Source organism: Vombatus ursinus, unplaced genomic scaffold, assembly GCF_900497805.2.
Source record: "Vombatus ursinus unplaced genomic scaffold, bare-nosed wombat genome assembly UNPS02009770.1, whole genome shotgun sequence".
Classification (NCBI taxonomy): Eukaryota; Metazoa; Chordata; class Mammalia; order Diprotodontia; family Vombatidae; genus Vombatus; species Vombatus ursinus.
The window spans coordinates 18,432,279-18,457,826 of record NW_020949548.1 but is presented as its reverse complement, the minus strand read 5'-3'; the positions used below and the strand labels follow the sequence as shown (position 1 = coordinate 18,457,826).

At 41.3% G+C, this 25,548-nt stretch overlaps 1 protein-coding gene across 1 annotated transcript in view; it reads left to right on the top strand.

Annotated features, from left to right (window-relative positions):
- The window catches only part of ABCC8 (ATP binding cassette subfamily C member 8), a 117,730-nt gene that overhangs the window by 34,021 nt on the left and 58,161 nt on the right, over positions 1-25,548 (top strand). The window contains 4 exon segments of the mRNA XM_027852529.1: positions 3,548-3,712; positions 15,964-16,119; positions 19,463-19,597; positions 23,521-23,683. Of these exon segments, the coding sequence (XP_027708330.1) occupies positions 3,548-3,712; positions 15,964-16,119; positions 19,463-19,597; positions 23,521-23,683 (619 nt within the window).

Below are 25,548 nucleotides of genomic sequence, written 5' to 3'. Positions count from 1 at the left end.
AGTTTAATTATCAGCTCTAGGCAGATGACGTAAAGAGGCATATATCTAGCCCCAGTTTCTCTACCTAGACTCTTTTCTCACATAACCAACTGCATAGTAGACATTTCAAACCCTAGAAGTCTCTGACTTACGTATGCGAAAACTTGTATCTCCCTGCCCCACCTCTTCCACTTTTCCAAACTTTCCTATTTATGGCAAGGGTACTAACATCCTTCTAAGCACTCAGGTTTACAACCTCATCATTGTCCTCAGCTCCTCACTCTCCCACATCCCACATAGTCAATAATCACCTGCCAAGCCTTAGCAATTGTATCTCCACAACTCTTAAATCCATCCCCTTCTTTCTACTCACATGGCCACCACTCTAGATACTCAACACCTCTCGCCTGGACTATTTCATTAGCCTCCTAACTGATCTCCCTGTCTCCAGTATCTGCTTTCCCTAATCTATTTTCCCCACAGCTACCAAAGTGATTCTCTTCTAGCATAGATCTGACCATGTTATTCCCAGTCTCAAAAAATTCCAGTATTTTCCTATTACTCCCAAGTATGAAATATAAACTCTTCTGTTTTGCATTTAAATTTCTTTTTTAAAAATTTATTTATTTTTAATTTATGGAATAAAATAAACATTTCTATAACATAATATAATAAAAAGATGATTGCACTGAAACTACAAATCTATTATATACAACTTGCTATTCCTTTTAAATATATAATAAAGTGATCATGTAAATTTCCCTTTTTTCTTTGTCCTTTTTTTTCCCTCCTTCCCCCTCCCCCCATGCCCTAGAGATGGCTACCATTAGACACAAATATGTACAAATGTAAAATCATTCTCCACATACTTCTATTTTGAAACAACTTTTGGACCTGACCATAACCTACCTTTCCATCCTTATTATATTTCCATCCCTTCATGCACTCTATGATCCAGACAAATCGGTCTTCTGGCTGTTCCTCGCCTATGACATTCCATCTCCCACCTCAGTGACTTTGCACTGGCTGTATCCTATGCACAACATGCACTCTGTCCTCACTTCTGCCTCTTAGAATCTCTGGTCTCTTTCAAAATTCAGTTCATGAAATCTTTCTGTATTAGCCCTCACCAGCCTCACCAGCACCTAGTGCTTTCTCCTCAAAATTACCTTGAATTTATCTATTTTTGTATGTGCTTTTATGTGCTCATGTTGTTTCTGATAGAATGTAAGCCTTTTGAGGTCAGGGATTCTATCACTCCTGTCTGTCATTGCACTTCAAACATTACCTAGCATTTCTAAGTGCTTAAGAAATCTTTGTACTTAATTGACAAATTAGCTGACTGTAAACAGAATTACACTGTGCCACATAGCTGAGAGCCTGAAGGTCCTTCCTCTGACACTGCGGGGCCAGAGATTTTCCTGCAGACTGGTGAGCAAGAGAGTGCTAAAGATGAGAATGCCCAGTTTCTCCCTACTTTGATGGGATTTTCATTTAAAAGCTAGTGAGTTCGATGTTATTTCTCAGGAAGTAAACTGTTCTGTCTTCATGCAAATATTGATGTAGTTCTGTCCATGAGTACCTGTTTACCAAGATCAAAGTGTTTCTTATAACTGCCTATGCTGCCTCTAAAAGAAAACACTTATTACCTGGTGTCTTTAGCAAGAAATTTGTTTTTCTGGTTGCCTATTGTGGGTAGGACCTAGCTGAGGACTGCATTGAACACCAGAAACACAAAGTGGACACTTGGACTCTAGAATGGCAAAGCTGGAAGTGACCTAAGCATTCAGTTAGGCCAATCCCTTCATTTTGCAGCAGAGGAAACTGAAGCCCAGGAAGGGAAGGGGATGAATTTTCCTGCTGTCACATCCCTGAGTGGCAGAGCTGGGAACTGAACCTTACTATTCCCAAGGTAGTATTCTTTCTGCTGTATTATGATGATAGAATTATTGGAGACCAGGGGTTAGGGGACTTCTGTCTAAATTGAACACGTCTTTCCATTTGACTCGCCTGGAGAGCTAAGAATGGATGTGTTCTCTGGCCGTCTTCTGTTCTTGGGCACCCATAACTCCCCTGCCCCTCTCAATTGCTTCCTATGAGTTTGAGGAACATGTTGGCTGATAACATTTTAATGACAGAAAATAGATAACAAACATCTAGGGATTTGTTCCAACTGCTCTGGCTTCAGCTAATCAGTGATTTGCTCAGTGTCTCTGATGTTTCACCAGGGGACACTGCTCACAGCAGTGCCCAAGCACAGAGAACAAGAGATCCAGGACCTAGGGTGAGAATGTGGCCCCACTCCCTTGGTCCACATGTCGAGGGGAGGACAGCAGCTTAGGCCTTTCTTTAAGTGGATAGAAATGGTTAATCAGATTTCTCCATCAGCCCAAGCACAAATACAGGATAGGAGAAACATGGCTTACACAGCAGCTTGTGTGAAAACAGTCTCAGGGGTTTTAGTTGATTATAAATACAATCCACAGTCAATGCTGGGACGTGGAATTGCAGAATGCGTTAGAAGAGGGAGTGTCCAGAACCAGGGCAGTAAAAGCCTCATTATAGCCTCCCCTGGTTCAACAACAAACCAAGATTTGTTGTTTAGTCATTTTCAGTCATATCCAATTCTTCATGACCCCATTTGGGATTTTCTTGGCAAAGATATTAGAGTGGTTTGCCATTTCTTCTCCAGCTCATTTTACAGTGAGGAAACTAAGGCAGATGGGGTTAAGTGACTTGCCTAGGGTCACACAGATAGTAAGTGTCTAAAGCTGGATTTGAACTCGAGTCTTCCTGATTCCAGGCAAGGCACTCTATCCATTGTGCCACCTAGCTGCCCTCAATATCTGAAGGTACTATCTGAAGGTAACTTTTATGAGATTAACAATCTGGAGTATGTACAGAGGAGGACAACCAGGATGGTGAGGGGATTGTGAGTCATGCCTTACATTGATTGACTAAAGGAACTAAAGATGTTTAGCCCAAAGACGAGGAGACTTGGGAGGGACATAGTAGCTGTTTTCATTCATCTGAAGAGCTGTTTCCAAAGGGCAGACTAAGAACAATGGAGTAGTAGAAGTTATAGAAAAGTACATTAAACCATAAGTTAAGGGGGAAAGTGTCTGCAATGGGTAGTGAGCTCCCCATCACCTGGTCATAGTCATGGCCATGGATCTACAGCTGGGAGGACTTTAGCGATCATCTAGTCCCACCCCATCATTTTACAAATGAGGAAACTGAGACCCAGAGAGCCTGAATTACTTGCCCAAAGTTACCTGAATAGAAAGAAACTGAACCAAAATTTAAAATCAGGATCCATGATTCTAAGTTCACAGAAATTTCTAAGCAAATTCTAAGTGACTACTAGGTGACTTCTCAGGGAAGTTGTAGCGGGAATTTCTGTTCAGACACACATTGGACTACGTAGCCTCTGAAAATCTGTGACAATTCCCACCGATAGCAATCCATATCCTCTTCCATCACACAAAGTGCCCTATGAGTCCGCCTAACAGTGGTGCTACTTGTCAGTGATGATATTTACTTCCAAACTGTGCTTTTCACCCAACAGACTAAGTTCCTCGGTGTTTACTTTGTCTCATCTGAAGAGTTCCTTGCCAACGCCTATGTGTTGGCTGTGCTGTTGTTTCTTGCCCTCCTGCTACAGAGGACATTTCTGCAAGCATCCTACTATGTTGCCATTGAAACTGGAATCAACCTAAGAGGAGCCATACAGGTATGGAAAGGCATTGGATGAGTGTGTGTTGATTTTCTCAATACATCCCTTCTCTTCACCTTGAACAATAATCCCAATTCAAAGTTCTGTAAGCATTTTAAAAGTTTTATAGAAAAAAAAAAGCATTTTCCTCCCAACAGCCCTGTGGGATAATCAGTATATTATTACCCCCAGTTTGAAGATGGGGAAGGACATGGTGAAAGAAATGGAACAGAGGCAGCTAGGTGGCACAGTGGATAGAGCACTGGCCCTGGATTCTGGAGGACCTGAGTTCAAATCCCACCTCAGACACATAACACTTACTAGCTATGTGACCCTGGGCAAGTCACTTAACCCCATTGCCTAGCTAAAGAAAAAAAGAAAAAGAAAAAAAAGAAAGAAGTAGAACAACTTGCCTGTGGTCACACAGCTAGTAAGAATTAGAGCCAATATTTTAACCCAAGCCTTCTGATTATAGGTCCTATGCTATTCGCTTTATGCCATGTGACTTCTCAGGGAAGGCTACAAGCTCTCCTAGTGATTCTCCGCCAGTCTTATTGCCACAGACCCTCCCAAAATATCTTCTGTTGTTGATTGAGTTTAATGGGTTTTTATTGCTATCTTTTGATTTTTCATTACCTAGAATTCCTCCCTCTCCCTGTCCAAGAAAACCATCTTTTGTTGGTGTTTTTTTTTTGTTTTTTTTTTTAGGCAATTGGGGTTAAGTGACTTGCCCAGGGTCACACAGCTATTAAGTGTCAAGTGTTTGGTCTGAGGCCGGATTTGAACTCGGGTCTTCCTGACTTCAGAGTCAGTGCTCTATCCACTGCACCACCTAACTGCCCCAAAACCATACTTTATAACAAAAAAACTTTTAAAGAGAAGAAAAAGAAAAGAAAAGATTCAGCAAAATCAATTTAAAAAAATCTGACCTAACATGCAGTGTTTAATACCTGTGGACTCTAATCTCTGTCAGGGAGTGAAGGGAATTGTCTTCTCATAGCTCTTCTTTGGGACCAAGCCCATTCTTTGTAATTTTGTAACAGTCAGTTTTGATTGTTTTTTGGTTGTTCTTTTCGCTTACATTTTTGTAGTCATCATGTATATTGTTTTCTTAGCTCTGCTTACTTCACTCTGCATCAGTTCATGTAAATCTTTCTATACTTCTCTGTATTCATCACATCCATCATTTCTTATAGCACAGTAATATTCCATTACATTCATGTACCACAATTTGTTTAGGCATTACCCAATTGATGGACATCTACTTTATCTCTAATTCTTTGCTACCACAAAAAGTGTTGCTATAAATCTTTCAGTATATATGGAATTTTTCTTTTTGACAACAATTTCCTTGGAGTATATGCCTTGCAAAGGAATCTCTGAGTCAAAAGATATGGGCATTTTGGTCACAGAATTCCAAATTGTTTTCCAGAATTGTTGCACCAGGGAACTGTGGAAAGTTGGCAGCTTGTCAGGACCTAGAGGAGCTCAGATTCCTGCCCCACCCCAACACCTAAGTGAAGCTCTAAAAACACACCAGAAATAACAATGATAAAGAAAATCAAAGAAAATTAGTTGCAAACTCCTTCTTCATTTAGTCCGTGACTGTACAGATTGTCAAACTCCTCTAAAAGTGTAGAGATAAACCGCTAGAGTAGGTAGAAGGTGAAGTGTAAAGGAGGCAGGGCCAGAGCATAACCTAGTGTAGGGATACCTAGGAAGCCCTGCCAAGTCAGGAGACAGAGCCAGACCAGCATTCAAGTAGCCCCAGCATCCAGGCAATCTAGTCTTGAGCCACAGCAGAAGACAAGGGTAGACAGTTCCTTCAGAAGGTAGAGCCTAAACTTAGAAGACACCAAACTTGGGATCAAACAAGGCCTGCCAATACCAGCCAGAAGTATGAGAGTAGGGTTTGACCCAAGCACAAGCCCCCAGTCTAAAAAGTAAGATTGGAAATATGAGTAAACAGAAGAAAAATGTTGAACAATAAGGAAATATCTTGGATTGAGAGAAACCCAAGGGAGTAAACCAGAAAAAACCCAAGGGAGTAAACCAGAGTACCTTCACAACATGGCCAAGTAGTGCATCAGAGAAGAGAATATCCCAACCACCTGGAAGAAATGAAACAAGAAATAGAAAATAGAAGAGCTAGGAAGGAAAGAATGGCAAGGAGAATTAATACCTTAGAAAAGACCTTACCCAGAATTGAATTCCCTGAAAATTAGAATGGACCAAAATGTAAATGACTCCATAAGATAAAGGGGATAGTTGTACTAACTCACATCTCCACCAACAATGCATTAGTGTGCCTCTTTCCACAGTCCCTCCAACATTGACTACTCATGATCTTTAGTCATCTTTGCCAGTTTTCTGAATGGGAGGTAAAGCCTCAGCATTTTCTAGATTTACATTTCTCTTATTAGTGGTTATTTGGAGTATTATATATGATTGTTAATGGAGAACTGTTTTGCTCATATCCTTTGATAATTTTCTACAGAAAAATAGCTTTTGTTATTGTTCAGTAGTGTCTTACTCTTTTGACCCTGTTTGGGGCTTTCTTGGCAAAGATGCTGGAGTGGTTTGCCATTTCCTTTTCCAGCTCATTTTACAGATGAGGAAACTGAGGCAGGCAGGGTTAAGTGACTTGCCATGGGTCACACAACTAAGACGTGTCAGAGGCTGGATTTGAACTCAGGTCTTCTTGATTCCAGGCAAAGCACTCTATCCACCATACCACCTAGTTGCCCCAGTTCTTTTGAGAACTGTATGTTCATATCTTTTGATAGTTTTCTACTGAAGAATATTTTTGGTCATGTTTATTTTTGTTATTTGTCTATGTATCTTGGTTGGTTTGATTGATTTTCATATTGGACTTTAAATGTGTTTTAAGGAATAACTTTTTTATTTTATTTTTTGGGGGGGCTAGGCAATGGGGTTAAGTGACTTGCCCAGGGTCACACAGCTAGTAAATGTTTTTATGTGTCTGAGGTCAGATTTGAACTCAGGTCTTCCTGAATCCAGGGCTGGTGCTGTATCCACTGTGCCACCTAGCTGCCCCAGGAATAACTTTTTTTTTAAAAAAAGCTTTTTACTCTCACTTTATCTGTTCTGGAATAAGAAAAAATTTGAAAGTAGTTGGAAATTCTATACGTTTGAAAAGGCTAGAACTGGAGGTTTCTAAGCGATGGAATTCCTACGCTCTTTGCTGGGCCACCCAACTCCTAGTATAGCTCTATTCTTAGGGCAATTGTGGAGGACTAGTATCAATGTTGTTCCTTTATACACCAGAGGAATATGGGAACTAGCCCATTAACGTCTCAGATGCTGGCAGAGTCAGTAGAACCCAGAAAGGTTGTTAGTAAATTCTAAATGCAACTAGGGAAAAAAAACCACTCAAGACCCATGGTGCTAACTGATTTCATGGACACAGGAGCTCGACACTGTTCTGGAAAGGTCTTTTGTGAAGAAATAAGGGTGTGACCAAGGCCATGGCCTTGTTAATCATGCTGACTGAATCTTTCCTTAAACTGAGCAAATATGAAGTAGATCTGGTATAGTGAGAAAAGCATCAGAATGAGAGGAATAGTAGGTAGAATGCCTAAAATGATGTCAGGGAAAAGATAGCTAAAAGGAAGTCAAACTCTGAGGAACTGATAAACCACTGAAACCATAAAATGAAACATCATGCCTCCTTCCTCTTGGGAGAGAGGCAGGGGAATAGGAGAGGAGGATGTTGCATGCATCATCAGAGTTGCTGTTTCACTTATTTTTGCTTAATTATTTTTTTCTTTGTCACAAGGGAGGGTTCAATTACCGGGTAGCAGAGTGGATGTATTCAGAAATTAAAGTTATGTCAAAATGAAGGAGGAAGCTGGGTGCAATGGATAGAGCACTGGGCCTATAGTCAAGAAGACTCGTCTTCCTGAGTTCAAATCCAGCCTCAGACACTTACTAGCTGTGTGAGCCTAGGCAAGTCACTTAACCCTGTTTGCCTCTGTTTCCTCATCTGTAAAATGAGCTGGAGAAGGAAATAGCAAACTACTATAGTATCTTTGCCCACAAAACCTGAAATGGGGTCACAAAGAGTTGGATGTGATTGAAATGACTGAATGACAGCAGCAAAAAAGAATCAATAAAATTTGCTTTAAAAAAAAAAGGCAACATTGAAAACATGACTTTCCTTGGCTATGTGTGGTCCCTGCATTTTCCCCCTTTCTCATTATGGAAGTGGGGTAAGAATCTGTCTTGTCTTTTATTTTGCTCTGCTGTTTAATTAAATGCCTTTTGCTTAGGAAAAAAAAACCATCAGGGAAGGATAGAGCAGGATCAGGGCTCCTCAGGAAGGCCTCGCTCACTAGGGCCACGTCAGTAATGGAAGAGTCATCATGGTCTTGAAGGGGAAGGACTATGTGATTATCACAGCCGTTGTGTGCTTTAAGATCCAGGCCTACACAGCCACCATTGACTTGCAGAAGGTTTTCCCCATCAATGACCCTTCTACCTTGCTGAGCTTACCATTCCCACAAAGACCAAGGCTCATTCAGGGGCTGAGTTTCTAATGAAATTTACATGAAAGGAAGGCTCAAAGAGTTGCCAGTTTAGAGCTCTATGTAAGGGACATTAGAACTCATCTAGTCTGACCCCCTCTGTCTACAGAGGAGGAATTTGAGACCTAAAGAGCTGAAGGGACTTAGGTCACACACGTGTTAAGTGGCAGAGACAGGTCTCAAATGCAATTTCTCTAAGTCAAAATTCATTCTTTCAACTGAACACACGTTTATCAAGTGCCAAACATTGTGCTAGATGTTGGGTATACAAAGAAGGAAATGATGCAGTCTCTGCCCCCAAAGAGCTCACATTCTTTTGAAATCCAAAGCTCAAATCCAGAAGTATTTTTTTCTGAACTACTAGGGATGACAAATCAAGCTTCATGTCCTAGTGGGCATAGTGACTAACTTTCTCAATAAGAAGCCATTTGGCAACTGTGACCTTGAACTAGTCATTGCTATATCCTAAGGCCCCTGAGCCCCACAGCTGTTCCTTGGACCTCATGCCATCCAATCCAACCCAAAAAGCACCGGCTGCCCCACAGTGACTGATGACTTGGTGGTCAGTAGCACCTGCTCAGAGTATGGAATGTGCAAGTCCCTCTGGGAACCTGACACAACATCTGAACAACTGTTTGAAATCATATTCCAAGCTATAGTTAATGTAGTGAACCAGAATGCTGTGTCAGGAATGGTGACAATTAGCTGTAGAGGAGAACCAGATTACCACTAGGACACTGAAGGTTGAGCCTTCCCTTTTACTTTCCTGACAGAGGGAGAGGGAGAGAGACAGAGAGACAGAGAGAGAGAGAGAGAGAGAGGAACGAAGGAAGGAAGGAAGGAAGGAAGGAAGGAAGGAAATTCCCCCCACCAAAAAAAATTAGGTTTAGGTTCAGACTTGGTTCAAACTCTAGGAAATGAGATATGTAGCCCACAGACAAATAAGTTCTCCTAGGCTTAATGTCCACCCTTGTAAATTTTGGAATAATTGTGGTGCAGCATAAAAAATGCTAGACCTGGAGTCAGAGCACAATGATTTATATCCAGCTTTGTTACTTACTACCACCCGTACAACCTTGAGCAAGTCCCTTTACCATTTCTGTACCTCAGTTTTGTCACTTGTAAAAATGCAGTTATTGAACTAGATATGCTCTCTGGCCTCCCTTAGCTCTCTAGCTCCAATCCTAGGAATATGTGTGCTCCTTATTACATAGGGTTGTATTAAACCTTAAAGTCACCCATTGACCAGACTACCTTTGATCGCCAGCCATCATCCTCAACTCCCATTGGAATGCTTCTGATTGGGAAATCTCACCTCCAGGGCTTGCCTGGGAGAAGGAGAGTAGCTGCAGAGTCACTAAGGATAGAACAAATAGGCTTTTTCAGGTTTCAGGCTGTGACAGACACATCCCAAGGGATATCTACCAGCAGGTACTCATTGAAGGTCTAAGGCTATCCAGGGAGTAAAAAAGCCAGGAGAGGAGCCTGGAACCATCTGTGAGTTTATTGGTCCCTTGGAGTCTCTGAAGTGCCTCTAATCTAGTACCTAAATGGAAGGAGGGGTGAGAAAGTCTCCTGAGGATGGTTAATTGATCTACCTGAGCCATCCCATCAGATCGCCCTAGGTCATGTGGGAGGGTTGACTGAGCCAAAGTACTTCTGGCTCCCAAGTTCTGAATGCAAGGAAAGAAATGTAATGATACCTCTCCTTAATCCATTATGCCCAAGTCAATAGCCTGCCACTCTGCCATTCTGATGGTTTTAATGTAGCTCAAACAATGGTTACTTTCTCAGCATTTTAATCTCTGGCAATAAAAATCATCCATCACTTTCTGTGCCATGAAAATGGGAAATACAGACGTGAGCTGTGGAAACAAAAAAGGATCCTCTATTTTCTTTCACAGAGCTTCCCAAGGAGGAATGACCTTTTGTATCTCTATGAGTTCAAAGTCAGGAATGTCTAGGTCCCAATGAAAGACAAGGTAGTTTCATGAAAGAAGGATTAGGCTGGTTCTGTTTGGCCCTAGAGGGAAGGAAGGAAGGAAATAAACATTTTATTAAGGGTCTGTTATGTGCTAGGCATTGTGTACTTTACAAATATTATCTCATTTGATCCTCACAACAACTCTGGAAAGTAGTATTGTTATTATCGTTATTTTAACAGTTGAGGAAACTGAGGCAGAGAGAGGATAAATGACACAGCTAGTAGGTGTCTGAAGCTGAATTTGAACTCAGGTGTTCCTAACTCCATGCCCAATGCTCTATCCATTGTACCACTTTGCTGCCACAGAGGCAGCAGAGCAGAATTAGGCACAATGGGTAGAAAGCATGAAAAAAATTTGGAGTTGAGGTCAGGAAAAACTTCCTAACAATTAGAGCTGTCCCAAAGAGGACTGGGCTGCCTCAGGAGGTAAGTAATGGGTTTTCCCTTCATGGAGGTCTTCAAAACAAGACTAAATGGCCATTTGTCAAGGAGATTTGCAGTAAGTATTTCTTTCAGGTATGGGTTGAAATAGATAACCAATGAGGTTCTTTCCAACTCCCAAATTGTGATTCCATGTGATTCCATGAGGCAATTGATCAACAAACATTTCATAAGTACCCACTGGTGTGCCAGTCCCAGTAAAGCACATGTGCTATTCTCAAGAATAACCAGAATTCTGGGGCAGCTATGTGGTGCAGTGGATAGAGCACCGGCCCTGGAGTCAGGAGGACCTGAATTTAAATACGGCCTCAGACACATAATATTTCCTAGCTGTGTGACTCTGGGCAAATCACTTAACCCCAATTGCCTCACAAAAAGAAAAGAAAAAAAAAGAGAGGTATTTTTGGGGCAGCTAGGTGGCCCAGTGGATAGAGCTCCAACCTTGGAGTCAGGAGGACTTGAGTCCAAATCTGGCCTCAGGACACTTGATACTTATTAGCTGTGTGACCCTGGGCAAATCACTTAACCCCATTATCTAGCAAAAAAAAAAAAGAATAATCGGAATTCTTTAGCTAAGGAGGTGTGCTATAATGGAAAGAACATTGTACTATGATATATATAGAAATGCCCATTTTATTTTTTTTAATTGTCAAGTTTTGTTTTTGGGGTTTTTTTTGGCAAGGCAATAGGTGAAGTGACTTGCCCAGGGTCACACAGCTAGTAAGTGTCAAGTGTCTAAGGCTAGATTTGAACTTAGGTCTTCCTGAATCCAGGACCGGTGCTCTATCCACTGTGCCATCTAGCTGCCCCTAAGTTTTATTTTTGTCATAATTGTCAAGTTCAGAATACAAATAATCTGGAAAGCTGGGTTCAAGCCTGAGTTTATTTGCAAACTTATTATCTGTGTAACCTTGGACACACCAACACTTTCTCTGAGACTCGATTTCCTCATCCCTAAACCCTCATCTCCTTGCCTTTGCTTTAATGTACCCCTTCATTCCCTCTGCATCTTAGAATCCATAGTTTCCTTCAAAGCTAATTTCAAATACTCTTCTCCCACATGAAATTCTTTCTGATGCCTCCTAGCTTCTTAGTATCTCCACACAACCACCCTAAAATTAACTTGTATGTATTATGTATGTCCTTGTGTGTATATATGTTGTTTCCTGTCATAGAGTGTAAGCTCCATGAGGAAATGGGCTGTTTATTTTTTGTCTCTGTATACCCAGTGTCTGGCACATAGTAGGCTCTTAAAATGCTTATCAAGTTATTGATTGCAGTGGATAGAGCACTGGCCCTGGAGTCAGGAGTATCTAAGTTCAAATCCGGCCTCAGACCAAACACTTGATACTTACTAGCTGTGTGACCCTGGGCAAGTCACTTAACCCCAATTGCCTAAAAAACAAAAACAAACAAAAAAAGTTACTAATTAAAATCAGATGATAATACATGTACTGTGATCTTCACAGGATCATCATAAGGAAAATATTTTGTAAACTCTAAAGCTCTATAAAAACGTGAGTTATCATTATAAAAAGTTACTTATTAAAGTTCCCTTGAAACCTATTTTGGGAAATATACAGAAAACATTATATTCTAGAAGATGGTATCTATTGAAGTTAAATATGACAGGAGGTATGAAAGCAGAGGACTACATGTTACAGCAAGGTATGAGCACTGTCCTGGGCCACCAGGCTATAATGGAAAGAGCAGAAATTGGTGTTGGGATTGGGTCCCAGCTGTCACCTACTGTGCGACTTCAGTTTTCACTTTGGGAAGATGAAGGAATTGGGTTAGACCATTCCCATGGACCTTTTGGGCCGACACACCAACAGCTTTGTCAATTTCATACAGTACAGCAATAGACTTGGGGGGAAGGAAAGAATGGACCTGTGGGTGAGCACTCTTAATGAAGAAAAACCACCACCAGTGCTTACTGACACTCTTTTTGCAGATTATAGCCTTAATTACCAGGACACTGAGAGGTTAAGTGATTTGTCCAGGGTCACACTGCCAGGATATGTGTCAGAGATGGGTCTTGAACTTCAATCTTCCTCCCTCCAAGACCACCAATATCTATTCACTACTCCATAAAGCTTTTTTAATTTTGTGTGTGTTTGTCTAAGACAATGTAACTGCAGATAAGAGAATTACAGTTTCCTTGGTACAATATGTTTCTCTTCTATGCTGTACATGGAAATGCACATTTTATTTGGTTTTTGTTATGTTCAGAATAAAAATAAACAAATTATGGCCCTTAGGGAAAATCTAATCAAATAAAAACAATACAGCCATTATTATAAGCCTTCACAAGGGAACTGCATCCCTCAGTAGAAGGGTAAACCAGTGTATATCATTTAAGTATATCTGACATAGGAAAACCTAGACTCAGATAAAAAATAAATTTTATTTTATTTTATTTTTAGGCTTTATATATTTTTATTTTTTTCACTAAATATTTCCTAATTACATATAAAATTTTTAAATTCATTTTTAAACATTTTGAGTTCTAAATTTTCTCCCTCCCTTCTATCCCTACCGCTTTCTTGAGAAGACAAGCATTTTGATATTGATTACATATGTAACATCATGCAAAATTTATTTCCATATTGGGCATATTGCACAAGAAAACACAGACCAAAAAAATAGAGAAAGTTAAAAAAAAAGTTTGCTTTAATCTGCATTCCAAGTTCATCATTTCTTTCTCTGGACACAAATAGGATTTTTCATCACAGGTCCTTTGGAATGGTTTTCAATCATTATCTTGATTAAAGTAGCCAAGTCTTTCACAGTTGATCATCCTTACAATATTGCTGTTACTGTGGAAAATAATAATTAAAATAAATTTTAATTAGTTAATAATAAAATCATTGATAAGTATATAGATTGCTCAGGAAATAATGATTGATAAATTGATTCAGCCTACAAAAGAAGTGTTCTCCTTACCAAAAGATTCCTTTAAATAGCAAGTTTGCCTAGTGCGTCTAAGACCAAACCCAATAAGGATGAAGGATCTCGCCATCTGTTTGAGAAAAGGAAATTGAAGCTGCCTAACCCTTCTGTCTGTGCAAACATTCTGGGCACAGAGGTTTCAGCTTCTGAGCTCATGAAAGCAATTAGATCCCCTCCTGAGTTCTGCAAGGGGCTTAGGTCACTGCTGAGGCTTCCCGGGTAAAGTCAACTCCACTCTTGAAGCTGGTGGAGCCAACAACTAAAGCTTGTTTATGGCAGAAATAAAAACCTGCCTTGTGGTCTCAAACTGTTTGATGCCAGGCTTTCTCACTATGTAGTTGTGAAGTTCCAAGGGACATGATCTGACTTACGTTAAAAACCCTTGCGTTAGATAACTACATTATTATAATCATCATGACTCACATTTCTCTGTTCTATAACACTTAACCAGCAACCCCCTGAAGTAAGTAGTAGAAGGCCCAGAGACTTTTAAAATGTTTTTTGGGTTTATTTGTTTTAACAAAAAAATTTAAATATTATAATTTACAAATTATAATGGTTATAATAATTAAACGTATAATTAACATTGTTTATAATAATCTATAAACATGATCATTAAATGTAATTATTAATCATTTCCTTATACATACTTCACCTCACTCCCCATGGATCTCTCCCTTATTAAAAACAACAGTTAAACAAAAACCAGCCAACATGACCTCGACTAACAGTGTACATAATGTGTCCTGCCCAAAGTGTTCCACCTCTCTGCTGAGAGGAAGTATTTTCAATTAACTATTCTCTACAACCAAGCTTGTTCATTGCAATTAAACTGAATTCAACAGCTTTTTGGTTTGCTTTTATTCATATTATTATAATCATACTTATAATGTTATTCTAGTTCTGCTTTCTTCACTCTGCATCAGGTCTTCCCATGTTTCTATGAATTCTTTCTTATTCTTCATTCCTCATGTAATAATAATAACAAGGAGGAGGATAATTAGCACTTACATATTGCTTTAAGGTTTGCAAAGCATCTTACATACATTATCTCATGAGGAAACTGAGGCAGACAGGGGTTAAGTGATTTGCCCAAAGTCACACAGCGGATAAGTATCTGAGGCTAGATTTGAACTGGTCTTCCTGACTCCAAGCCCAGCTCAGTATTCGCTGTGGGCACCCACTTTGTTCCCTATTTTTTGCTACCACAAAAGTGCCGCTGTCCATTGGAAACAAAGTAGGTGCCCATCGATTGAAGAATGGCTGAACAAATTGTGGAAAATGTGATTTATGCACATAATGGAATTCGTGACCACCATAGGAAATTACCAATATGAGCAATTCAGAGAGGCATGCAAAGATGAATTGATACAGAAGGGAGTAAGCAGAATTAGGAAAACAATACACCTGATGTAAATGGCAAGAACGACAACAGAAAGAAACCTAACGCTGAACAGTGAATAATTATAATGACCAAGTCTGTCCTCAGGGAAGAGACAAGAAAATGTACCTCATTCCCTTCTTTGCCAAGGTGACAAAGTGTGAGTATAGAACGTTGTACTGACTGTCAGAATCAATTGATGTTCTGGTTAGCTTTGCTAATTTGCTGTTTTTTCTTCCTTTTTCTCTCTTAAACTTTTCATTAGGCAGGGAAAGAGGGGTGAATATATTCAGAAATGAAAGTACTGTGAAATTAAAAGATATCAATAATATTTTTAAAATTAATTTTTAAAAAGAGTACTGTTATGAAGGTTAAGTTACCCCCCCATCTCCCAACTCTGGACATTTTCACAGGCTCTCCTTCATTCCTGGAGTACTCTCACTCCTCATCTCCAACCCCTGGCTTACCTGGTTTTCTTCACGTCCCAGCTAAAATCCATCTTCTATAGGAAATCTTTCCTGATCTCTCTTCATTTTAGTGCCTTCCTTCTGTTGGTTATGTCCTATTTATCCTGTATATAGCTTGTATAGTTGTTTGCATGTTGTCTCCTCCATTACATTGTAAACTCCTTGAGGGCAAGAACTGTCTTTTCCCTTTCTTTGTATCCACAGAACTTAGCACAGTGCCTGGCATATAGCAGGTAATGTCTGTTGACTGACTTTGTCAGGGTCACACAGCCCACAAGAGAAGATGCTAGGATTCAAAAGCTCCTGACTCAAAGTCCATTTCTCTCTTCACACTATACTACCATCTCTATCCATTCATTTGGTTCTGCCATTTTTAATTGTCTTATCCAATAAGCAAAAACTCTACTTTGAAGATATAAGAACTAATTCAATCACGATAGCAAGGAAGGAAAGTATCATCCACCTGTGTAACGGAAGAACTCTGCTTTTGTTCCTAGACCAAGATTTATAACAAAATCATGCATCTTTCTACATCCAACCTGTCCATGGGAGAAATGACTGCCGGACAAATCTGTAATCTGGTCGCCATTGACACCAACCAGCTCATGTGGTTCTTCTTCTTGTGCCCAAACCTCTGGGCCATGCCTGCACAGGTAAGAGCTGAGAGGTCATCACTCTCTGGGAGTCACACCCAAGTCTTCCCTCTTACATTCCAGAGCCTCATATTTGGCCTCTGCCTCAGCCTTGTGTGTCCCCCCTCCTCTGCAGGCTGTAGTCACCACTATCACAGATAGCATCACGATTCTTAGGCCCTTAGAGATCATTTAGTTTAACCACTCATTTTACAAAAAAAAAAAGAAATTAAGCCCATTTGAGTGAAGTGACTTGTCTAAAGTCACGTAGAACTCCAATCCAAATCTCCTGATTCCAAGTTCAATGCTCTCTTTCCACCACTGCCCAAATCTTTTCTGTGATCCCATCTCTCACCCCTGCACATACCATGATTCAGTGCCTCCCTTTCTTATTGCACAGAGATGGCAGTCTTAAAAATGCAGCTGATATTTAGAAAGGCCTCCTGAGTCAACAAAGTGACTTGCTAAATCAAGTGCGTGGCTTTGTCAAGATTAGTTCATGCCAGTCTAACCGGACTTCTCTTTTTGACAGGGTTATTAGACTGGTAAATCAGGGAATTGCTGTAGGTAGAGTTTACTTTCATTTTTGCAAAATGTTTGATAGAATCTCTCATAGTATTAAGAGGGACTGATGCTGGTACGGTCGATGCAGAGGGAGATGAGGCTCCTGACTGAAAGATCTCAGAGCAGATGCTATGTATCTGCATAGGGACAGATACTTTAGGGAAAGGGTTGGAGAGAGATCATAAAGAGAGGCAATTGTCTCCCTCTCTAAACTTAATGCCAAAGTCACTAAGATGCCCTTTAGGAAAACTGCCCCAGGTTTGAAAGGGATCTTTCCCACTTTTTTTTCTAGAGAATCATCCTTTATAACAAAGAGTTAGAAAAAGGAAAAACTAATTCAGCAAAACTAACCAATATATCAAAAAGTCTAACATGTAGTATTCTATACCTATAGCCCCCTAACTCCAAGGTCTGCTTTTTCTCATCTTTGAGGTTAAGTTTGGTCATTATAATTGTACAACATTCAGTTTCATTCTTGTTGTTATTCATGTTTACAATAGTTGTAGTCATTGTATTTACTATTTTCCTGGTTCTGCTTATTTTGCTCTGAATCCATTCATATAAGTCTTCCTATGCTTTTCTGAATTCTTCATATTCATTGTTACAGCACTGTATATTCCATTGTATTCATGTACTTCATTCTGCGTTGGTTCATATGTCTTCTCATCTCATGGCATTCTTGTGGACAAGATGAGGAGATACGAGCTAGATAATAAGTTGTGTACAGCTTTGTTGACAAACATTGCAAGAATAGAGGATAAAATGAAAAGAGTTGTTCCTAGCACTGTCCTTTGCCCCATTCCCTGCAAGTGTTAACCCCATGCTTCTGGAATTCACACCCAGTGACAATATTGTCTTTGGTGTGGGCCATCTGGACCCTTGGAGGAGGACAGATTTTGAGGAGCAGGAGCAAAACTTTGGAAGAGTGGGTATGAACCAGGAGACTAAGAATGGAGGTTGTATGATCATCTCTTAGCTGTGGGATCCAGGGGATATAGATGTCTGTGTCATCACAGCAAGGATAAGTGATAGAACATTAGCCAAATGCTCAGCTTGGTGGAAGAGACGGGCTGCAGAGCAGATGCCCTGTTGTTAATGACCAGTCTGGGATATGGGCATATGGCTGATACTCCTGCTAATATCCCTGCTAATTTCTGATGTCTGGTCTGTTGGTCACATAATTGTTTCTCATTGTGGACAGAACCAGTGAAGCAGACCAGGGAACAGAGGCCGATGGAGGTTTTCTGGAGGAGGTGATGAGGGATTAGCAGAGCAGGCAGGGTTACGTTCCCTTTTAATGAGCTCTCCCAACCTTAGGTCATTAACAATGTGATAAAGTGATTCTACAAAAGACTATTAGTTAAAGCCAGTGACAGTTTTGTGATTAGTGAGAATGGAAGAAATCTCTGCTAAGCTCCTAGAGGAAATAAGTTACTTACAATTACTAAAGTTTGAGGTTACTGAGCAGTGGACCTCAGCTTCCTTTTCTCTATAAGCGGCCATTAGGTCTATATGTATCTTCTAAAACAAGACACATGCTATAAGGACCTCGATTTCCAACACAAAAGCTCTATAGTCTTCTCTCTGAGCTAAAAGCTTTGGGCCTTGGTGGGAACCATTTGCATTTTTCATAAATATTCATGAGCAAGTCATCATTTTCCTAAGGTCTGAGAATAGGACAATTCTCTTTTCTGAAGTGATTCACCAGATTCATAAAAATACTAAATATGCCAGGAAAAGAAAAATGAACAGTAACAACTCAGTATATTGAATTGATTTTGTGAATAAATATGGATGGGGGGGTGCTTCAACCATTGCTGTGCCCACCTTGGACATTACACAGACCCTTAAAGTAAAATGACCTAGTGCACTGAACAGTTGCCTTAAAGGCTAAAGTTTGAGTGACTTGGGGTACCCACCTCCCCCACAGCAGTCCACAAGGGACTGGCTGACAATGTCTCTCAACTTAACACTATCTACTATGTGGTAACCAGGTGATAGGAATGGGAGTAAGGGGTATTGTTCTGTCTGTCCTGCCCCTTACTAATTGTGGGATCCTGTCCCTCAGTTTACCCAAGTGGCAATAGAACTGGTTGGAATTAATAGTAAGGCCAGCCTTTTAGAAAAATGTAAAAATTGCCCAGTCTATGAATTTTATCAGTCTTCTACCTGGACTGGAGGTGGTCGTGTTTGATTCTTGGCCCCGAAACATCCCATCACTTAAAGGGTTAAACTGAGAAAGGAATAATTCTGAAGGCTCAAATTGCAGAGTAGTCATCATGCCCTTCGATTTTTATGAAACATGAGAAGACTCCAGATGAAGCCTTAGCGCATTTGTTGACGGGTCACTGGAGGATTCTGGGCTTTCTTTTCTTGGAGGTTCAAGTCAGCCTCTTACAGGAAGGCTGTCCTGATCTCCTTAGTTGTTACTGCTATTTCCTTCCTCAAAGTAGATTATATTCTTCTGTTTAAATATATCTCTAGTAGAATATAAGCCCTCTGAGGGAAGGGATCATTTTTCTTTTTGTCTTTGTATCCCCATTGCCTATAGCAGTTGCTTACACATAGCAAGCCCCCAATCAACATTGGTTAAAGCTTTGGGGTGCAAGCACTGACCCTAGAGTCAGGGGCCCTGGGTTCAAATTCCACCTCTAATGCTTACTGCTGGTTTGGGCTTGGGCAAATAATTTAACTACCCAGGGCCTCAGTTTCTTCATCTATAAAATGAGCTTCAGAGATCCCTTTCAGCTCTAGATCCAGGATCCTGCTAATTGAATGTGTCTGTCCTTGATCTCCCTAGATCATCGTGGGGGTGATTCTTCTCTACTACCTCCTTGGGGTCAGCGCCTTAATTGGAGCAGCGGTCATCATTGTCTTGGCTCCTATCCAGTACTTTGTGGCTACCAAGCTCTCCCAAGCCCAGAGAAGCACATTGGTGAGCGCCTTCAGTCTGCCTTCATCTCCCCTTCACCCATCCTTCCCTGCCCGAGTCTTCTCTCTCCTCAGGCACCGCTGATGCTCCTTCTCTGCTAATTCTTCCTCCCCGTCTCTCACTGAACCTTCGTTGAACCATATAGTAGAGAATAGAGGCAAAGCTAGGATACCCTCTGGATGTCCTTTTCCTGACTCAACCCATCCACAAGCATGATATATCCCAGGAAGAAACCTTTGTTTCACCAGAAGTTTACAGGAATATGAAGGGAAATCATAGGGTTGCATTATAGCCCATCACCTCTCAATTAACAATAGCTAAGATTTATGTAGACACTAGCTGTGTGACTCTGGTAAATCACTTGACCCTGTTTGCCTCAGTTTCCTCATCTGTAAAATGAGCTGGAGAAGGAAATGGCAAGCAACTCTTTGCCAAGAATACCCCAAATGGGGTTACGAAGAGTCACACATGACTGAAATGACTGAACAACAGATACGTTGACTTTCAAGTTTATAAAGCACATACATAATACATAATATAATATATGTGTGTGTGTATAATTTTATACCCTAATGACAACCTTACGAAGTAGGTAATGTTGCTGTCCCAGTTTACATATGGAAGAACTGAGGCTAAGAGAAATTAAGTGACTTGCCTTGGGTCGCGCAGCTAGTAAGTGGCTGAGGCTGGATATGAACTCAGATCTTCCCGATTCCAAGTCCAGCCCTCTATCCACTGCAGTGCCCAGCTGCTTCTACAATGCCTAGCTCTCCCCTAGAAAAATGTCGAAATGATTTCCCCAGATTCTTTAAGGCATTCTCTTGCCACTGCAATCCCAAGACTTCTTCTCTTCCTTGTCATCTCACAGGTGGTCCAAGTCCCAGTTAGTAAACCAGACAACACTGAGCTTCTACTGTGAGTTCAGTCTTGTGCTAGGTCTACCCAAGGGGATATAGAGAAGTGGAAGACATAGTCTCTACTCTCTAGGAGCTTGTGATCTAGTTGGGGAAACATACACAAAAACTCACACATAAATCAATTAACAATATAAAACAGAACGAGAGTCAATGTTAAAGCCTCACATTTATAAGAACTCACATGCACACTTCACTTTAAGGCTTCCAAAGGTTTCACAATGATCGTACGAGGTATATGATGAGGTATATACTTCATTGTTGCCCCATTTTACAGGTGATGAAACTGAGGCTTCGAAGGGTTAAGTGACTCTCCTAAGACTACACAGCTAATAAGTATTAGATCAAGGACTTCTGAATCTACAACCAATGTTTTTTCCAAAGTTCTGCCAAGTTTCCTCCACAGGAAGGGCCAGAGGATCAGTGAAAGTCAGAGTAGAAGGTGGAGGCCTCATGGAGGAGATGGCGCCTGGTCTGGATTTTGAAGGACAGATAGGATTTGGATAGGCAAAAAGAAGAGAAGGAGGGTGTTCCAGAATAAGAAGGACCAGGATGAGCAAAGGCACAGAGGTCAGAGTTTAATTCAACAAAATTTTAATTAATAGACATTTACTGAGTGCTTTCCACATGCGAAGCCCTGTCCTAGGTGCTGAGGGAGATAAACAAGAATCAATGAGCACAGCATCCCTGCCCTCATGGAGCTCACAGTCCTCAATAGGATGTAAGCTCTTTCAAAGCAGAGACTGTTTGCTGTTTGAATTTGTATCCCCAGTGCCTGGCACAGTGACTGGCACATAGTAGGTGCTTAATAAATGCTTGATGGTTGATCAGTAGTAAGGGAGGTCAAACATGTAAACAAATAAACATTGTGCTGAGTCAAGGGTGATAAGAACTGAAAAGAGAATGGGTATGTGTTCATTCAGAAACTAGAGAGATCCCTTCTGCCTGGAGAAAGAAGGAAAGGATGGCTTTCTGGAAGAGGAGGAGGAGGAGAAGGAGGAGGCAGGTGATCTAGGCCTTGATGGATGGGGAATATTTCAGCAGGTGGAATGGGGAGGGCATAATAGGTAGAACGAATGGGTTAAGCAGAGGCTGGAATCAATCAACAAAAATTTGCTATGTGTGTACAGACTACGTGACAGGCTCTCGGGTTATAAGTAAAAATAATGAAAAAAAATCCCTATTTGCAAGAAGTTTATATCCTATAGGTGAAGGCAATAATACTAACCATAGATGGAACAAATAAAAAGAGAAAAGGCAAAAAATAAAATACTAAATCATTAAATACAAGCTAATTTGGGGGGAATCGGGAATAGTTTTATGTAGAAAGACATTTTTAAGGAGCTGAGTCTTGAAGGAACATAATGTACATGAAAGGGATGAGGCTAGAAAGGTTGGTTTGAACCCAAGCATGGAGGACTGCATCCAGAAGGCAGCAGGGAACAAACCATTAAAGGTTGTTGAGCAAGGGAGCTCACGATCAGAGCTTCAACTTGGTAGTAGGGTCTGATTAAGGAGATTGGGGGAGAGGCAGTTGAAGAGCAGGGGATGGAGACTAGGTGCAGAGGAGTCCAATTAGGAGGCTTTTCTGTGGGAAGAGAGCATTGGCACAGGGGACTGACTCTAACATATGTACCCCTAGACTCACTTCTAGTCCATCTGAAGCAGGAAAATTGGAGCAAGCTGCTGTTCATGATTTCCATGTGGGTGGGCTCTAGGAACCAGAACCTCTGAGCTGTAGCATCCACAGAACCCCTGGATTGGGGTTTTGGTCCTGCCACTGATTTACCCCTTGACTTTGAGCAAGTCAATCAATACTCCTTACTGGCTTCACTTTCCTCATCTGTTGACAAAGGCTTAATCGCTGCTCTTCTTGTTTTGAGAATCATTTGAAATGATTATGTGTGGAAAATTAAAGCATCATCTAGTTGTGAGGCCCCAAATGTAAAAGTGAATGTAATGCAATCTATATCAAATTGCTTGTCATCCTGTGGAGGGGGGAGAGAGAAAAAATTTGGGACTTGAAAATCTTATAAAAATGAATGTTAAAAATTGTCTTTACATGTAATTGAAAAAGTAAAATACTATTTTTAAAACATTAATGTAATTAGGACCCCATAGCTGTGGAGACTCTGTGATGCCCATAAACTGCCTGTCCTTTTCAAAGAGAACGAAAGGGAATAAGCATTTATATAGTACCTACCATGTTCCAGGCACTGTGCTAAGGACTTTTTACAAATATTATTTCATTTGATCAATAAGTCAAGTAATCACAGCATTTATTAAGTGTTTACTATGCACCAAGCATAGATCTAAGCCTGGGGTGGGGAACCTGCGGTCTCAAGGCCACATGTGGCTTTCTAGGCCCTTGACTGCAGCCATTTGACTGAGTTCAAATTTTACAGAACAAATCCTTTTATTAAGGGGATTTGTTCTGTGAAGTTTGGATTCAGTCAAAGGACTGCACCCTATTCTAAGCACTGGGACTACAGAGAAAGCCAAAAACAGTCCCTGCCCTCAAGGAGCTTACATTCTACTCGAGGAGGAGGTATGTACATAAATAGGTATATAAGATTCATAGGGAATAGATGGAAAGTAACCATAGAGGGGAAGGCTCTGGGTAGGGCAGGAAGAAGGATCAGGAAAGGCTTCCTGCAGAAGATGGCATTTGATCTAAGACTTGAAGGAAGCCAAGGCATGAAAGTGATAAAAGAGAGCATTCCAAGCATGGGGGCAGGCAGCCAATACAAAGACATGGAGATAGGAAATGCAGTGTGGCTCAAGGAATGGCAAGTGGGCTAGTATGACTTGAATAAGGAAATTCTCAGAGGGGAGTCATTTGTAAGAAGACTAGACAGACAGGAAGGGCTTCAAATGCCAAACAGGAGTTTTTATTTTACTGGATCCCAGGGGTAATAAGGAGCCCCTGAAGCAGGATGAGTGGCAGGGGCGGGGAGGGTGAAGATGACACGGGCAGACTGGCTCCCATCTAACTCCATGTGAATCTGGCAGGAATATTCCAATGAGAGACTGAAAAAGACCAATGAAATGCTCCGGGGGATCAAACTTCTCAAACTCTACGCCTGGGAAAACATCTTCCGTGCTCAGGTGGAGATGACTCGTAGGAAGGAGATGACCAGCCTAAAGGCCTTCGCCGTCTACACCTCCATCTCCAGTAAGTCACAGAATCACAGGATTTCTGAGTCAGGAGCTCAGCAACCACGTAGTCTAACCCATCCCTGAAAAATCATCTCTGCCAGGACATGGCATTGATGATCATAGCCTGTATTTATATAGCACTGTACAGCTATCCCCTTGGATCCTCACAACTACTTGGGAGGTAGGTGCTATTATGATCCCCATTTTACAGTGAAGGCAACTGAGGCAGGCAGAGGTGAAACAACTTGCCCAGGGTCACACAGCTAATATGTCTGAAGCAAGATTTGAACACAAGCCTTCCTGACTCCAGGTCCAGCCTTTAATCTACTGTGCTGCCTACCTGCCATCATTCCTGGGATATATTGAAAACTACATTCCTATATAGTCATCATTGTCCCCATTTCTTCTAATGGGGAAACTGAGGCTTTAGAAATGGAAAAGAAATTCAATCTCTCCTCATCATCACCACTATCCCACTCCAGCCAGCCTGAAAGGAGTTGCCCTCCCCCTGGGTAAAACCACTTCCTGGACCACTCTGAAGTGAAAAAGATTCAGTGTGAAGCACCTAGTAGGTGCTTAATAAATTTTGGGGGGGGAATGAAAAGTGGGCTTCTTGTGAGGGGAGCTGGGCTCTTGGGTCAGGCTTGGAACAAGTATAAAGACCTGCCTCAGGGAGGCAGCATGGTCAACCAGCCAACTGGAATATATTAAGTGCCTCCTATGTGCCAGGCAGCACTGGGGAGACAAAGAAAAGCTAAATAATGAATAAATAAATGAATGAACGAATAAAACAAAATAAACACTCCAGCCCCTGCCCTCAAGGAGCTGACAGTCTAATGGCACAGTGCAAAGAGTACTGAGTCTGGAATCAGAGCACCTGGATTGAAATCCTGCCTTTCATAAATACTAGCTGTGTGACCTTGGGCCTCGTCTATAAAATGAAGGGACTAGACCAAAGAGTCTCAGAGGTCTCTGCTGACCCCAGGTTTGTGAGCCTAGGACCTAAGTTGCCCACTAGCTGCTGATCTTTATTGTTAGGGAGAGTTTAGTTTGGGGGAACTCCCTCCCCTGATGAAATCCCAGGTCTAGATCTAAGGTATGGAGTAGGGAAGATTGGCATAAAGGGGAGAACATTGGACCTGGGTTCAAAGGACCTAGGTGATCTCAGATAAATCACTTATGACCTTTCTGGACCCCAAGTTCCTCATATGTAAAACAAGGAGGTTGACCAGCTGAAATCTCAATATCTCTTCCAATTCAAAATCCTATGAAAACCATCTGGGGCAGAGGAGATTCTGGGAAAGTAGATGACTGTTCTAACTCAATCCCTCAGAGACATGGTGAGGAGCAGGGGGTCAGTAGACCAGGCATCAGTGCTTGTGGGGGTGGGCTATGAAAGGACTTCAGGGGAGTGGGAAAAGTTAGGTTTGGGTCGGGGCTTAGGAAACAGTCTTTCATTCAGTGAGGCACGAATAACCAGGACTCTGGATAGAAGGGGATGGGGGAGGGCTCAGGTAGGTATGGGAGAAGGGAGGAAGGAGGGACATTACTTGGATCTCTGAACATCTGGGAAGGGAACCTGCTTTGGCTTCTGAGGCAGCTAATGAGGCCCAACAAATCAAACTAGTGGTGTGGGAGATGGAGGGAAGAGAAGGAAGGAAAGCTTTAAAAATAAAATGTTATTTGTTCAGTATATTTGCTCTGGCCCACGTGTTTCTGTTGCACCACATTGAAAAGGTAGTGGGAGGGAATACGGAGGGAGGGAGATGCCCTCTGGCTGCTGGTGTCTCCCTCTAATGCCTGCTTTTCTCTTTTGGTGCCACACACACACACACACACACACACACACACACACACACACACACACACACACACACACAC